This window comes from Limulus polyphemus, unplaced genomic scaffold (genome assembly GCF_000517525.1).
Source record: "Limulus polyphemus unplaced genomic scaffold, Limulus_polyphemus-2.1.2 Scaffold525, whole genome shotgun sequence".
NCBI classification, from domain to species: domain Eukaryota; kingdom Metazoa; phylum Arthropoda; class Merostomata; order Xiphosura; family Limulidae; genus Limulus; species Limulus polyphemus.
The window spans coordinates 236,896-252,447 of record NW_013666135.1 but is presented as its reverse complement, the minus strand read 5'-3'; the positions used below and the strand labels follow the sequence as shown (position 1 = coordinate 252,447).

The window sequence follows — 15,552 nt, the reverse complement described above, 5'->3', positions numbered from 1 at the left end:
TATAAAGACTTATGTAAATTCATTTTATTCTGCTTTACATACTGAAGATGGAATCTGATAGAATTCCGAAACGTTAATAATAAAATGTCAATAAACAATGTTGTATATCATAAGTGTCGTAATTTTGTTTATTATCAAACTTCGTTTTCCTTCGAACACATCGATTGCTAATATATATATGTTAAATATTTCTGTTCGTTTTCACCAGAGGTGAAATTGAAAGAGAATCTGTGATGTAGAGGACTAACGGATTCTTTGATTGGCCATAACATCTGCTGTGGACTGCAGTTTCGCCTATTCATGGCTCATCAGCACAGTTTGGATCAGCAAATCAAATAAATACAGTTAGGCGTCTTATAATGGTGAAGTGTATACAATATCTGTGCCGTTTTGAGTCCATTCCACTTTACCATATATGGTGAAGCGAAACGGACTCACAACCAATAGAATCCATAAAACTAAAATTGCAACTACGTATCTTTGGGTGATAACTGTTTATCTTTGAAAATGCTCAGACTGCTTCTATGTATGTACACAAAAACGATGTTTCTCTGTTTTCATCTCAAACAATTGGTGAAAAACAAATTAGGCAGATACTCGATATTTGTTACCTTTGTTCTTTCAATTCAAAGTGTTTATTCATAGAAAGTGGACGCTGTGCTACATATAATATGTAGCCGAATTTGGCACATTTTTTATGTATCTAGTGCTCAACACAAAAACTATTTACTGAACACATCATCATCAGATAGCTCACTGTTTATAAAAAGGCATGATACAAGAAACTCGTTGTCTTGGAGATCTAATAGTTATTGTATATAGGATTCATTAATCAATCAAGTCCGAAAATATACAAATAATATTTGAACTTTAAATTACAAAATCTTACTTTCATACAGAAGTATGATTTAAGTGGTTTTATATAAATTCACAGTTCTTAGCAGCCCCATAATGGAAAAACTTACTATATCACTTTAATGATCAAATGAATTAACAATTAAGTGTTCTCGATCATGGTCAGTGTGATAAATTATTGAAAATTCCAGATTATACTAAAATAAATAATAAGGGGCCAAGATCTCGTGAATATTATTATTTATTTGTAGAATAAAATATTTCATTTTTAACTGGTCTTTTTAAAGATGTGTTATATTTCTAAGCGAAATTAAAACAGGAAATTAATTTAGGGGAATAGATGAGTTGCATTTGAGCTTTGTGGCAGTGTTGTATGCAAACATACTACGTCTTTTATACCCCTTATTGAATACATGTTTGTTTTTAAAATTTGTTTGTTGAAGAAAGTCTGTAAGTTCATTTAGCCCTAATTACCTTTTTTACTGGGTAAGTTACACAGGATAGCATGTGCACCTTCTGGTGGGAAAGATTTCTGTAAAGCGAAACATACTATATAGAAGAAGACAGATTGTTTCCATTGACAGGTCAGATGATACTTTGAGGATACGAGCTCCATTATTTTCTGGTGGGAAAGATTACATGGTATCCTAGATAAACATACTATGTTGAAGAAGACAGGGATTTTTTCCATTGATAGGTCAGATGATACTTTGAGGATACGAGCTCCCTTATTTTCTGGTGGGAAAGATTACATTGTATCCTAGAGAAACATACTATGTAGAAGAAGACAGTGATTTTTTCCACTGACAGGTCAGATGATACTTTGAGGATACGAGCTCCCTTATTTTCTGGTGGGAAAGATTACATGGTATCCTAGAGAAACATACTATGTAGAAGAAGACAGTGACTTTTTCCACTGACAGGTCAGATGATACTTTGAGGATACGAGCTCCCTTATTTTCTGGTAGGAATGATCAACAGCCATATGTGTGCATAGTTCTGATAATAATACCATTATTGTTTGTTGTATATAATGCTATGTTTTTCTCAGTCTATAACTGATTATTTACAGATTATTAATAGTTAATAGATTTCACTGCTTTTGCCATTACTTCTTTTCTGAGGGCTCTTTCCAGTATCGACAGTATAAACACGCTCGTCTTGCCTTGGATTATATTTGTGTTTATTGAATAAAGGTTATTTCACTGTCCTTTACACCTTTACTGTCTCACCCCCTTTTGTTTCACATTCAGAAATGCAGAGTTATTCCGTTCTGCATGTTCTGTTAGACCTCCTATTTTTCTGTGGGTGGAACCTACCCGATTACCCTTTAGAGTAAACCAGTGCACATGAGAGATCCACAATATAGGTAGGAAGGAGACATTGTTAATGCCCAAACCACATCATTCGTATTTTGCATAGTTTTCAGTTTTTCTCCTAATAAATGTATTCACTTTGGCTTATCTGAACCTTTGTGTTATTGAGTTTAAAACATCATAATTAAAGAAATGGTATCTTACACAAGTCGTAGGACTTTTGAGATAGACAGCTGTCAGAGAGAGCTTTGGATTTTGTAGAAGTCTTCTCCTAGGTGTTGGACTTCCAACAATGCTGTGAATGTTCATAACTTCTTTCTTGTGGTTGTAGACTCAGGAAGGAAAACTTTTGGAATTAGGTTTATCCAGAAAAGTTCTTCACCCGAGGGATAACCTCACTTTACAAGAGGTATGGATGAATGATGACCATTACAATGGCATTTGGTCTGGCGAGTTTGATACTGAATGGGTCAGTCTTTACAGTACTTCTATTCACAGACCAGAATGACCCAACTTTGGCTATTCTTGATATCACCTATGACCAGCTATAAAAGACTTGATGTAATGCTATTGGACAACCTTTACAATGTGATATTTTTCACCAGAGGGTTAGACAACGAGTACCACCTGCAAAGACTTGAGTCATGTATAGCCAGTAGGTGAGCTACCCATGGTAGCTCATTATTCTGCTACTCAAGGAACAGGGATCTGATGCTCGTCTAAGTGTACGAGTCCCTGAGCATGCCCACTCCACTGCATTCTGATATTTAATGGATATAAACCTGTTATTGATCAAGAGTCCATGGGTAACAGATTTATACTGAAATCACAGGATACTATGAGTGGGGCTAAGCAGGTCTCTCTCCCAACATTTAAGGGTGTGGGTAAAGAGGATCTGAACCATTTCCTGAAGTGTTTCATGCAATAACTAGGCTCGGGAACAATGCTTGACCATGAGTGAGAATAGTCCCGCTCTTTATTCCATCACGCATTTGACCAAGGTGCAGCTCTAGAACCTTGCCTGATTTTGCTGACAATTTGCACCATTTACATGGGAAAGCATACCCTAAAATGGATTTGAAGGGCTACCTGATGGGGCAGTGAGGTATTACTTGAGCGTGAGAAACGTTCGCACCCTAACAGATGCATTTTCTTTGGTGGTGAGGTTTGAGGTCATGACTCTGAATAAGTTATAAAAGAAGTAGAAGCCAACAACTACAGTAGCTGTACCTCAAACAGACTGACCTCCTCAAGTGACTGCATCATGCCAATCTTGAGCTTTTCCAAGTACAAATAAGTACATTCTGGTGTTGTGACACATAGTCTCTTGTTCTACATAAATAGGTAGGGCTCTCCTGGTCCTCTCCTTGTTTGTTCTACAATTTAAACGATGCTACCACCCAAATGTCTTTGTGGAAGGAAGGACCAAAACATCTGTTTTGGGTGTGAGCAGCTAGGTCACTTTAACGTAAGCTGTATTAACTTGCTATGCAGCACTGAAAGGAAGGTTACTAGTTTTTTACCAAATATGCAGCAGGTGCAGGAGAGTCAACAGTGAATTTTAACTGCTGCTACTTAAGCTCTGGGAAATTAATGGGGCCCAAATTGAGTTTGGCCACTAACTCAAGGAAGTGAAATGGAACAGCTTGTATCAAAATGTTAGGTAATCAACTCAGCTCTCTCAAGACTGGGTGTTGCATAGTATGTGACTGTGAAGGAGGTACAGCAACTCCTGGTTAATACAAAAGCTGCTAGGGAACTGGTTTATCTTATTGTGTGTCAAAAACCTTGAGTGAAGCTACCACTCCAGCCAGTTAACATTGACTTTGTTTTGGCAAAAAGTGATAAGCTAAGTACAATTGAAGAGACATGTCTATAATTATGTCTAGATAACATCGGCCACAGAATGAAGATAAATGTCTCCAACATCGTTTCTGGCATTTTTATCGTTGAGATGGATGTACTGCAGAATTATTGGACAGTTTTTCCTATGGAATAGGTGAAATGCATTTCCATAGGAAAGTCATTTCATTCTAGCCATACCAAGAAAAGTGAACTGCATGATTATATGTTGCAGACGGAGTCACAGTACCTCTGTGTACAAAGCTGTGCCATGACATTATTTCCTATCCAAGAATTGGGCAACATTAACTCAAACATTAACTTTTTCAAGGTGGTTTACTGCAATAATGGGCAGTATGTTATCCAGCTTTCCACTGATGACTCTTGAATACAGATACTGCATGATGAAGAAAGAACTTTGTACAGCTGCGGTCTTTGTCAAACATTTAACACAGTACCTGTATGGTACAAAGTTTATCATCCTAGTGGACCATGTATTGATGAAGTGGCTTATGAGCTTTAAAAATCCATAAGGGATGATAACAATGTTGCAAGAGTGTGATATAGTCATATGGCATCATCTTTGTTTCTCTGGGAAATTCTGCTCCCTGTGAATGTGATGTATAGTCTGCCACTAGAGCATATGTGTCATAGTATCTACAATAACATGTGGAATGATTGAGGTCTAACTGGTTGATACTCAAGTTTGTGTTCCAAGAGTTTAAAAAAAGCTGACATATGGCATAAAGAGATATTATATGTTCTGGTAAGACAGGTTAGGTATGAACATTCTAGCATGGTGACTGAATATGATTTAGTAATGTGCTAGTGGTATCAAAGCAGCTCAGCTCTAGCTTAATAGGTCATTATCTCGTACTCTGACAAATTGATCCATTGACATACAACTTACACTAGTTGTGTGTTACATCGTTTGCAAAATTCGCTCACCCTGTACGGCCAGGTAATGGTGGAGTATCTGGGGAATTGACCTTGTGATACTTGATTCTCTCCCCATTACACTTGAGAGGTATGGACTCTTCAATGTGCAATGAGGTATGTTGTTTCCTTTCTCAGTTCAAAATATGAATAAGGTTGTTATGAATCTGAGTGGAATAGTCGTACTTTCACTGGATTTGTTTATTTTGTTTCTATGATATCAACTAAAGTCAGTGGATTGAATCATACATGGTGATACAGTATCTTGATAGTTCTCTCAGCTACTGGTTTGTCAGCCATATAAGACAATAAATATTACAGTGGAATGCATTTTTATTTGTTTATATGGGTAAAAAAGCTTTCATAGGAGAGATATCAAAGAATTTTGATCAGTCAGTTCATATATCCATTAATTGTGAGGTACTGCATCTTCAAGTATGGATAACCAGCATAGTATAAAAGTTAAACCCAGATAACAGGGGGTTCTCAGATCTTGGGCATGGGTATATATATTTTCCGACAAGTTACAATAGATAGGTTACAAAGAACGAAACAAGACACAGATCCACACAAATAAAAAATGTTTAACACACTTTTACAGTTTACAATGCAAAATAAACGATACACTACAACACAGCATTAAACAATAACACAATTAACAATTGTACAAGTGATCCTGCATGTCTGCATGTACACCATAAAACAATGTTTAGTAAAGTCCAATATCCCAACTTGGATTTCACTACAAAATTCTAGAAATGCTTTATATTCTACACATGGAGCAAGTGCTACATGCTACATTACTTCATGCTTACCATGAAGAAACTTTATTTATTTTTGCTTAAGGCAAAGGAAACAAAAACAAAATGAGGCACTTTTGTGAGTCTGGTGGACTCTTCTCTAAGTAAAAATTGAAAGTAAAACAGAACTCCATACAAAGCAAGAGGTTTCTGCTAAGTACTCACAGGAATGGAGAATAAAGGCCATACATAAATATTGAACACAAGAGCTCTTCGCGTTGAAGTTAAAGGAAACAGAAAATTGCTCAAACTTTGTAAAACTGACAAGAATAATTAAAAATAGAATTTTATTTATGTAAGAGAATCAGATGAGCAGGTTTTAGCCTTCACCTAGAACTCTGCTAGCCAAATAGAGAAAGTTAAAATTGGTAATAACTCACTTGAATACTTCTCTGCTTCACACTAAGGAACTATGCAAAACAACATAATTTAACATTTCTAGTTTTATTTACAGTTAGGTAAGATAGAGAAATTAAGAGATAAAGTGCAATGTTTTATATAAAAAACTTATAATCATTCTAGAAGCTAGACAAATTAAATATGAAAACTCTGAGATAAAAAAGTATTTTTATTCTTAGCATGGCCAAATGTTTGCATATTTTGTAGCAAATAAGATCATTATTATTATTAAGATGGAATACAAATACACTTAGAAATACATGTTACATTAAACATCTACATATGCAATTTGCATAATGAGACAGGTTCTATGGACATCATGAACGATTTTATCTGACGCTTGTAAAAAGATGGGTAATTCAGCATTTCACCTATCACAACAAATCCTTGCCAAAACATATATAATGACAAAATATACCGTCAAATTATTATAACTAACGTCCATAACCTTATATCAGTTCATATCAAACATCCAGAACTTGTTTTGTCCTCCTCGTACTCTTATAAGTCCCGCAAGGCGACGTAGCATGCTGTCGATGATGTTATTGATGTAATTCACCGTAATTGTCACAAGTAAGCGCTGCAACTTCTCTACAATACTTGGTTTAGGGGTCGTGATTAGTAATTTTTTCGGCTCAGTTCTGCTCAACAGTTCTCAATGGGGTTACAATCTGGAGACTTTGCTGGACATGGCAATCTTGTAACGTCATCCTGGTCGAGATAATCATGTACAATACATGCACTGTGAGCAGTGGCATTTTCATCCTGGAACACAAAGATATTGCCAAACTTTGCTCTAGCATATGGCAAAAATATTGTTTCCATATGATGCCTGTAGGAGGCGCCAATGACGTTTCCCTGGAGGATATGAAAAGCAAGTTTTCCACCATGATGAATAGCTGCCCAAACATCTACTGCATCACTTCCTGTGTGCTTCCTGGTGGAAAGACAGTCTTCTCTCATCTGTTCTTCAGGCAAACGACGAACACGAATCCTACCATAACCTCTAACAAGCCGGAAACAGGACTCATCTGAAAAAATAACATGTCGTCAGTACTTAACTGTAAGTTAGCATGCTGTCTTACCCAAGTAAACACGGTGATGGTGATGAATTATGATTAATATCGATTTGCAGATGGCCCTTCTTGCAAAATAACTTTGTTTGGTTAGTCTCCTATTCACTGTTCTTCTGGATACCCTGGAATGAATGTGTTCATGCCATTCCTGTCGTAAAGTACTGTATGACTTCTTTCGACCTTGACGTGTTAAGCTGATTAAGATACAGTCATCTGGGGCAGTATTTTTTCCGGCGTCTACAGGTATACTTTCCTGGAACAACGTTTCTTGTAGTCCAAGAGCGTTTCTGGATTGTGGATACGGTACACTGGGGGTACCATACAGCTCTGGCAATGTCCCTTTGATTCATACCATTTCTGGACAGTCGAACAATTTGACACCCTATAACTTCTGGCACGTGACGAGGCAGGACTCTATCCCAAGTACAGATAAACTGTCTGAACAAAGCGTTGATCTGTTTCGAAAATAATTACACCAAAAACACATCCTTTTATACAAAACAGGTGTGTATGAGTGTTTTGAGAAAACAAATGCTCAAAATAATTTATACAGACCAGAATAACAACTAGCCCATGTTTGTCTGTTCATATGCTACCTTCTCTGTTACTACTTGGGCATTTACTCAAAAACTACTCCATGCATGTAGACAATAACATCAATATAGAACAGTATGCAAACATTTTGGCCAAGATTGTACTTGCAATTATAATAAAATGGTGCACATTATAGAGCTAAACTGTTCTTTCTTATTCTTTATCTGAGTTTGTGTAACTAAACGAAGACTACGTGTTTGTTAGAACTACCATAACCTAACTTCCCAAACACAGACGTGGTTATCAGTAACATATTGCTTGACATATTGCTTTAAGCTTGACTATACGGGTATTGTATATATGACAGCGAGAGCTGAAAGATTATGGATATATGTTATATTATTAATTTCATTTTAAAAACCAGAACTGGAACAGGAAGTGTTCCATACAATAGGCTGGTAAATATATAACCAGTTCTGTAGCAAGGTGTAGAATAAAAACAATAAAATATGTGCTGCTGGCAGGAGTACTGGTGAAAGTAGGACACATACAACAATAGGAATAAAAGTCCATCAGATTCAATGTTGATTCCCAAGTCTCAAGTGTGGAGTTGATTTAAAAATAGAATTAGAAGCATATTACATTTACATTTCAACAAGACCTGCCTGTAACCAGTTATGGACAAGTAATTGCGCCCAACGAAACAGGAAAATAGAAACGCGTTAGGAACAATTGTATTGCTCAAAATACTTATAGACAGTGTTTGTTTGTTTATTTGTTGAATTTCGCGCAAAGATAATAGAGGGTTATTTGCGCTATTGTCCTTAATTTTGAAGTGGTAGACTAGAGGTAAAGCAGCTAGTCAACATCACCCCGCCAACTCGTGGGTTATTTTAACCGAATTGGAATTGAGCGTCACTCTTATAATGCACCCATGGCCTGAAAATGCAAATCATGATTATTTTTTGGAGGTAACAGGAGACGAACCACGGAAACCCGGATCCACAGTTCGGTACGCTAGCCACTTGCAGATAGTAAATGGTAGTTTTCGTGTGGACCGTTTTGGACTGAATATCTCAAATCTATTTCTAATTTTAGTTTTAAATTAACTCCACGGGTTTCAAAAAATATAGGAGTTTCACTAAAAGTCTTCATCCTGTTGTGTCTTCTCATAGTTTTGCTATAAAATTGATTACACCTAGTCATTGTTGACTTTGTACACCATACAATTCGTCTCGCCTTTCGCAAGACTAATTCTAATGACATTTCCATTAAGACTGAATGTTGTATTCAAACCGTTTTATTTGTTTTTAAACACGAAGCTACACGATACGTTATCAAACAGTCAATTTTAGCAGTATAAGACCTAAAATTTATTGTTGTACCACGGAAGATGGGGTGTTCAGTGAAATAAGCCTGATGAGCTTTGGCATTAAATTAATATATTCTCTTCTTATGGAAAACCCTTATTAAACCGTTTCAGAACGATATATTTATATTATTTTAATCATAAGTGTCTGTGAGATGTAACTGGTAAAATAATACAAATGTGTTAATATTTCTATGTTGTTCTTCCCTTAATTATGAAATATGTTATTATCATATTTAATGTCATGTTAAGTACTTGTTATAAAATGACTCCATGTAGATCCTGATAAATGCAAAACATGTTTGCCAGATTATGAAATTTGCATTAAGAAAAATATAATCATTTTTGGAATTATTTTTCATATCTAGGTTTCTATGTCACCCCTAAGATCGGTCTCATCTGTCCAGAAAGTTGTGTGCTTGTCGTGGTTGGAGTGCTCATCGGCCTGTTGCTTTTCTTCACTGGATTGGAGCATGTTGGACCTCTCACGTCCGAAGTCTTCTTTCTGTACATGTTGCCTCCTATTATTCTGGACGCTGGCTACTTCATGCCTAATCGTCTCTTTTTTGATAACATGGCATCGATTTTGATGTATGCTGTAGTTGGTACCGTTTGGAATGCCTTGACCATTGGATTCTCTCTGTGGGGTGTCGGACTGACCGGTCTTTATGGAATGGACATGCCTCTACTTGACACTCTCTTATTCAGTTCTATTGTCTCTGCTGTTGACCCCGTAGCTGTACTAGCTGTTTTTGAAGAGATTCACGTAAATGAAGTGTTGTATATTCTTGTGTTTGGAGAGTCCTTACTGAACGATGCTGTCACAGTGGTGAGTAAACACACATATTTATAAAATACATCCTTGTGTTTGGAGAGTCCTTACTGTACGATGCTGTCACAGTGGTGAGTAAACACACAGATTTATCAAATACATCCCGGTGTTGGAGAGTCCTTACTGAAACGACGCTGTTGAAGTAGTGAATAAACACACAGATCTATAAAATACATCCTTGTGTTTGGAGAGTCCTTACCGAACAATGCTGTCACAGTGGTGAGTAAACACATAGACTTATAAAACACATCCTTGTGTGTTTGGAAAGTCCTTACTGAAGAGTGTTTTATGTTGTTAAATATCTTATTTGAGGGTTAACCTTTTAGAGTAGTAGCTATAGGGATTTATTTACTGAAACTCAATTGGGCGAAATATCGAACATTGTGTGTGCTGATACATACCAACGCTGGTACAGACAGTTAAGTCGTTAGATAATATTCACTGGTATATTCATTTTACACAATGTGCTATTACAAATAACGTTACATTACTATGTCTCTTGTATCTCAACCGGCCTGAATATCCCTGGTATTAGGCGAAAAGCCTCGTCTGGACTAGATATAGTAGATATAGTGTGGCTGACATGTTTTTGTACATTCTGGTTAAGAAGTTAGCATACAGGATCACTTACAAAAGTTGTAATGTTTTCAAAACTCGAGCGCTGTTTTTGTACACTCTTCTTTACTTTAACTCAGAAACTCCTATTTCTAATGTAGTCTTAACCCTGATGAAGAAGACCAACTTGCTGGTTCGTCAGTTCTTTTGAATAATGAGTAAGTTAATCGAAAACAATAATCATTAACAACATATGGTGTTAAAGGACATATAATTAACACAACGTTAAATAACTCTTATCGTAATTCTTATGCATTCTGACATAAATAAAATTGATAGAAAAATGACAATTCGCAACTTAATGTAGTTCCCACCACAACAATTGTTTTCAAGCAACTTTCTAATGTAAATAGCGTGTCAATCACTATGTCTCTTGTATCCCATTCGGCTTCCATGGCCCTAGTATTGGTCGAAAGAATGTGTTACCACAGGATATGTTAGGCATGAGGTGGTTCACATATTATTATACGCTGTTCTTTACTTTCACCTAGAAGTTCTTGTTAATAATTATCATAAGTTTAAAGTTTCACTAACTTGCTGATACTTTATATTTTTCTTTAACTTGCATACTGTTGTGTTTGTTATAATGGTTTTAAAATGGCTGAACAAAAAAATTTTGCAGTAAATCTTGATAATTGACTGAAAGAATTTTTCAACTTTTTCAGGTTTTATATCACATCTTTGATGCATACACAGAAATGGGCCAAGAACATATCATAACCATTGACTACGTGTTTGGTGTGCTGTCTTTCTTCATTTCGTCACTAGGGGGTGCATTCGTTGGTGTTCTATGGGGATTACTGGCTTCTTTCCTGTCTCGATTTACATATCGCGTGTTGATTATAGAGCCACTGTTTATTTTTGTGTTTGGCTACCTGTCATATCTCACTTCTGAGATTTTTCACTTGTCAGGAATTGTGGCGTAAGTACCCTTTTTATAGGTTTATAATGAACGATTATTAACCATTACGAACAATACTTTACTGGTAATATTACTTACAAATGCAAAACATATTTTCCGCCTCATATTTTGAGTACTTTTTATTTTCCAAATGTTTATGCTTCGATTAAGTGTGTGTGGACTTAGGACTAACCGAAAAGTCATAAGTTGGGCGAAACTCGTGAAATATTATTGGGATTAAAGCCGCAAATTTTGTTAATAGTGAAGGTTCCTAACAGGTGAATCAATGCATTTTAATTATTGTAGGTTTACGTTTTCTTGTCCGTTGATTTATGATATTTTCTGTGTGTGTATTAATGAACGCTATCTGACGAATGTAACAAGGAAAACATCGACCTTCTTGTGTCATGAATGTAATTTCCTTTGTTGAGGTGTCTGAATAACCGTACCATTGATTTAGAAAGAATTACACAATATACTAACGACATCTTAAGCCAATTGGACCCCATTCGAAACAGCCTACTGTGATTGGCTAGACTGTTTATCCAATACCTCTTCATATTAGGAAAATATCCAAATGTTTACTATTCTTGATTCATAGACAGTTTAGAAAAAATATGCAATTATTTACTTCAAGGTGATGATTGAGACAGAACTGTATGATACCACTACATATAGTATAGACTGAATGATCAATCTCAAATCACTTCTGTTTTAGATCATCCTACGGATCACTAGGTGCCTGATTTTCAAAAGAATGAAGTGAGAGGAATTATTCTATCCTTAGTTTTAATAGTATAGCTAACTTACGTTTGTCCAGAAGTCCTTGATGATTAAACATCATTAACTGTCGACAAGAGGGACGGCTCGGAATGGCTTAGCCTTCCCAAATAAAGTTTTTTTACGGGGCATTATTCTCACCAGTATATGTGAAGAGAAAGAGACAGAGAAAGCGAAAGAGGGTATATGTGAGTTATTGAGGAGAGTTTATTCATTTAGGAGCACGAACTGGTTATCCCCAATTGTGCAACCCCATACACGTGATAGAATAGCTTACCCAAACAAAAGATTCACGCGCCACCTATGTTCGGCAGAATATATCTTACTTTAAAGATGATCCATTATGTGTGTGTGTTAGCATCCATCACCCAGAGTTGGCTGGTTCGATTACCATAATTATTTTGCATGGTAACTGGAAACTGTCAACTGGTGTACAAATACTACTTTGTTTTATGATTTTTATCCTAGAAAGGAGATAAAAACACCCTGAAATATTGCATATTTCCACTTTTTATATTCATTTGGCTTTGAATTTAAAGATACCAGTACTTAATCAGTTGAATGAGTCAGTTATTACCTTCCACAAAGCAGAGTATGCAATTAACATCTAATAAGGTCATTAGGGATTTGATAATAAAAGAAAGAAGGAAAAGGAACATTATCGAAAGGTGTTCTGTATACGATTTTTGCTTCCTTAACGAGTTCCCTCAGTTTTCTTAAAATTTCTTTGTGTGCAATAAATAAATAGTAATATCACTACAGGTTACACATTGCCTTACAACAAGCTCATTACATTTTAATTACATAATAATAGACTACAAAATCTAAAATCCAGAATTAAGATTTTTTAGCTTTTTATTAAACTGTTTGTAAGATAAGACGCTATCAATTTCTACGATTTCTTCAGTTTAGTTTTGCTTACTCTGAATTTAAACTTTGATAGAGTGAGCAATTCTAAGAACGCTAAATAATCTAAATCTGTATCAGTACTTGGAAAACTGTTTAGACTTTTGACTGACTTGTGATGACGGTGATGTTGTGACTGACTTGTTGTGAAGATGGTGATGTGACTGACTTCTTATGAAGATGAAAATGTTTTGTCTAGCATTTTTGTGGTGATAGTGATGTTGTGACTGACATGTTATAGAGATGGTGATGTTGAGGCTAGCTTATTGTGAAGACAGTGATATTTTGATTGACCTGCTGTGATGGTGATGATGTTGTGTCTGAGCTGTTATGATGATGGTGGTATTGTAACTGATTTTTTATGTTGATGATGATGGTGTCGGGACTGATTTGTGATGATGGTAATGTTGTGACTGTTTTTTTGTGAAGATGGTATTATTATGTGTGGTATCAATGGATTTATCAAACTAAATAACGTTTCAATCCAAGTCTCTAAAGAGTCAGCTGTAATAATAGAGGGTAAGCCTATTTACTGAATTAAACAAATTGTTTCTCAGAAATTAGGATTAATTAAAATTTTCTACAGATGAAACTTGCAACAGCTGTGAAGCTCTTTCACAAAATGGTAAAAATGATTGAATGTTTGTGGAGAGTCCCACTGCATACATTATATAAGTAAAAGAAAGTATAAACGTATTTTAATAATATTTACGACTGTTTTTTTTGCATAATGCAAACAAAGTTTTACGTGAAAACATCGCAAATGGCTACTATTGACCAGTGGAGACATTGTTGTGTGATTTGTATTTTTACATGTGTTCAGTTAATGCCTTTGATATACAAAACGCATTTTTGTTATCAACTTTGAAAAAGGTAGCCAATGTTTAGTTAGCGTCTGGGACAATTCTATGTCCCCAAGTGTCTCAGCGGTGAATTTGAGGGATTATATGATAAAATTCAGGGGGATACAGCGCTGATAGCCCACTGTGTAGACTCATGCTAAAACAAACGAACGAACATCTGTATATCGTTCACTCCTTTTGTCACATAGAAGTAGAGTAAATATGATCTTTTTCCATCTACACATAAAGAGAAATCGAAACAACAACAACACGTAGATGAGTTAGAAATGTAAGTATTTAAACAATACGAAGGGTAATGTAAGTATTTAAACAATACGAAGGGTAATGTAAGTATTCAAATAATACGAAGGGTAATGTCACTGTGCGCTTGGCTTAAAATTAGAGTGTGGAACTTCCATGCTTTGTGCGCTTGGCTTAAAATTAGAGTGTGGAACTTCCACGCTTTGTGCGTTTTATGGGAAAGAATGTAAAATTAAAGTGTGATAAGATCTCTTCAAAATAATGATATAAGTAGAAGCACCATGTGCGTCGTTTTAGGCATCCTTCTTTAATTCAATAATGATATAAGTAGAAGCACCACGTGCGTCGTTTTAGGCATCCTTCTTTAATTCAATAATGATATAAGTAGAAGCACTATGTGAGTCGTTTTAGGCATCCTTCTTTAATTCAATAATGATATAATAGAAGCACCACGTGCGTCGTTTTAGGCATCCTTCTTTAATTCAATAATGATATAAATAGAAGCACCACGTGCGTCGTTTTAGGCATCCTTCTTTAATTCAATAATGATATAAATAGAAGCACCAAGTGCGTCGTTTTAGGTACCTTGCTATGGTTCAATAATCTTTCAATATACATTTATGATTTACCGCATAAATAAACAATGTTACATATTCACTATATTCTTCGTCACTATATTCTTCTTTCTCACATTTCGTCATTAATAAAATCGGTAAACTGTTTGATGCAATACTTGCGAAAAAATCGGAGTGAAGAGTAAAAGAAATAGATACGAAATAGCTACATTGAATCTCTCATAATGTCTACATAACATCAAGGAGGAAAAGCACTTGCAGTGGTGATATCACACACAAAAACTTCTGTTTTAATCAGGTCTCTTTTGTTATGGAAAAGAAACTAGCAACACTCCTTGTCACTTTAGGATGTATGGTTAAGCTAACGAGAAACTAGCAACACTCCTTCTCACTTTAGGATGTATGGTTAAGCTAACGAGAAACTAGCAACACTCCTTGTCACTTCAGGATGTATGGTCAAACTAACGAGAAACTAGCAACACTCCATGTCACTTTAGGGTGTATGGTCAAACTAATGAGAAACTAGCAACACTCCTTCTCACTTTAGGGTGTATGGTCAAACTAACAAGAAACTAGCAACACTCCTTCTCACTTTAGGATGTATGGTTAAACTAACGAGAAACTAGCAACACTCCTTCTCACTTTAGGGTGTATGGTCAAACTAACGAGAAACTAGCAACACTCCTTCTCACTTTAGGATGTATGGTTAAACT

General features: G+C 35.7%; 1 protein-coding gene across 1 annotated transcript in view; it reads left to right on the top strand.

Annotated features, from left to right (window-relative positions):
- The window catches only part of LOC106458872 (sodium/hydrogen exchanger 3-like), a 67,565-nt gene that overhangs the window by 19,631 nt on the left and 32,382 nt on the right, over positions 1–15,552 (top strand). The window contains exons 2-3 of the mRNA XM_013918428.2: positions 9,496–9,956; positions 11,240–11,496. Of these exons, the coding sequence (XP_013773882.1) occupies positions 9,496–9,956; positions 11,240–11,496 (718 nt within the window). The remainder of the gene's footprint in view (positions 1–9,495; positions 9,957–11,239; positions 11,497–15,552) is intronic.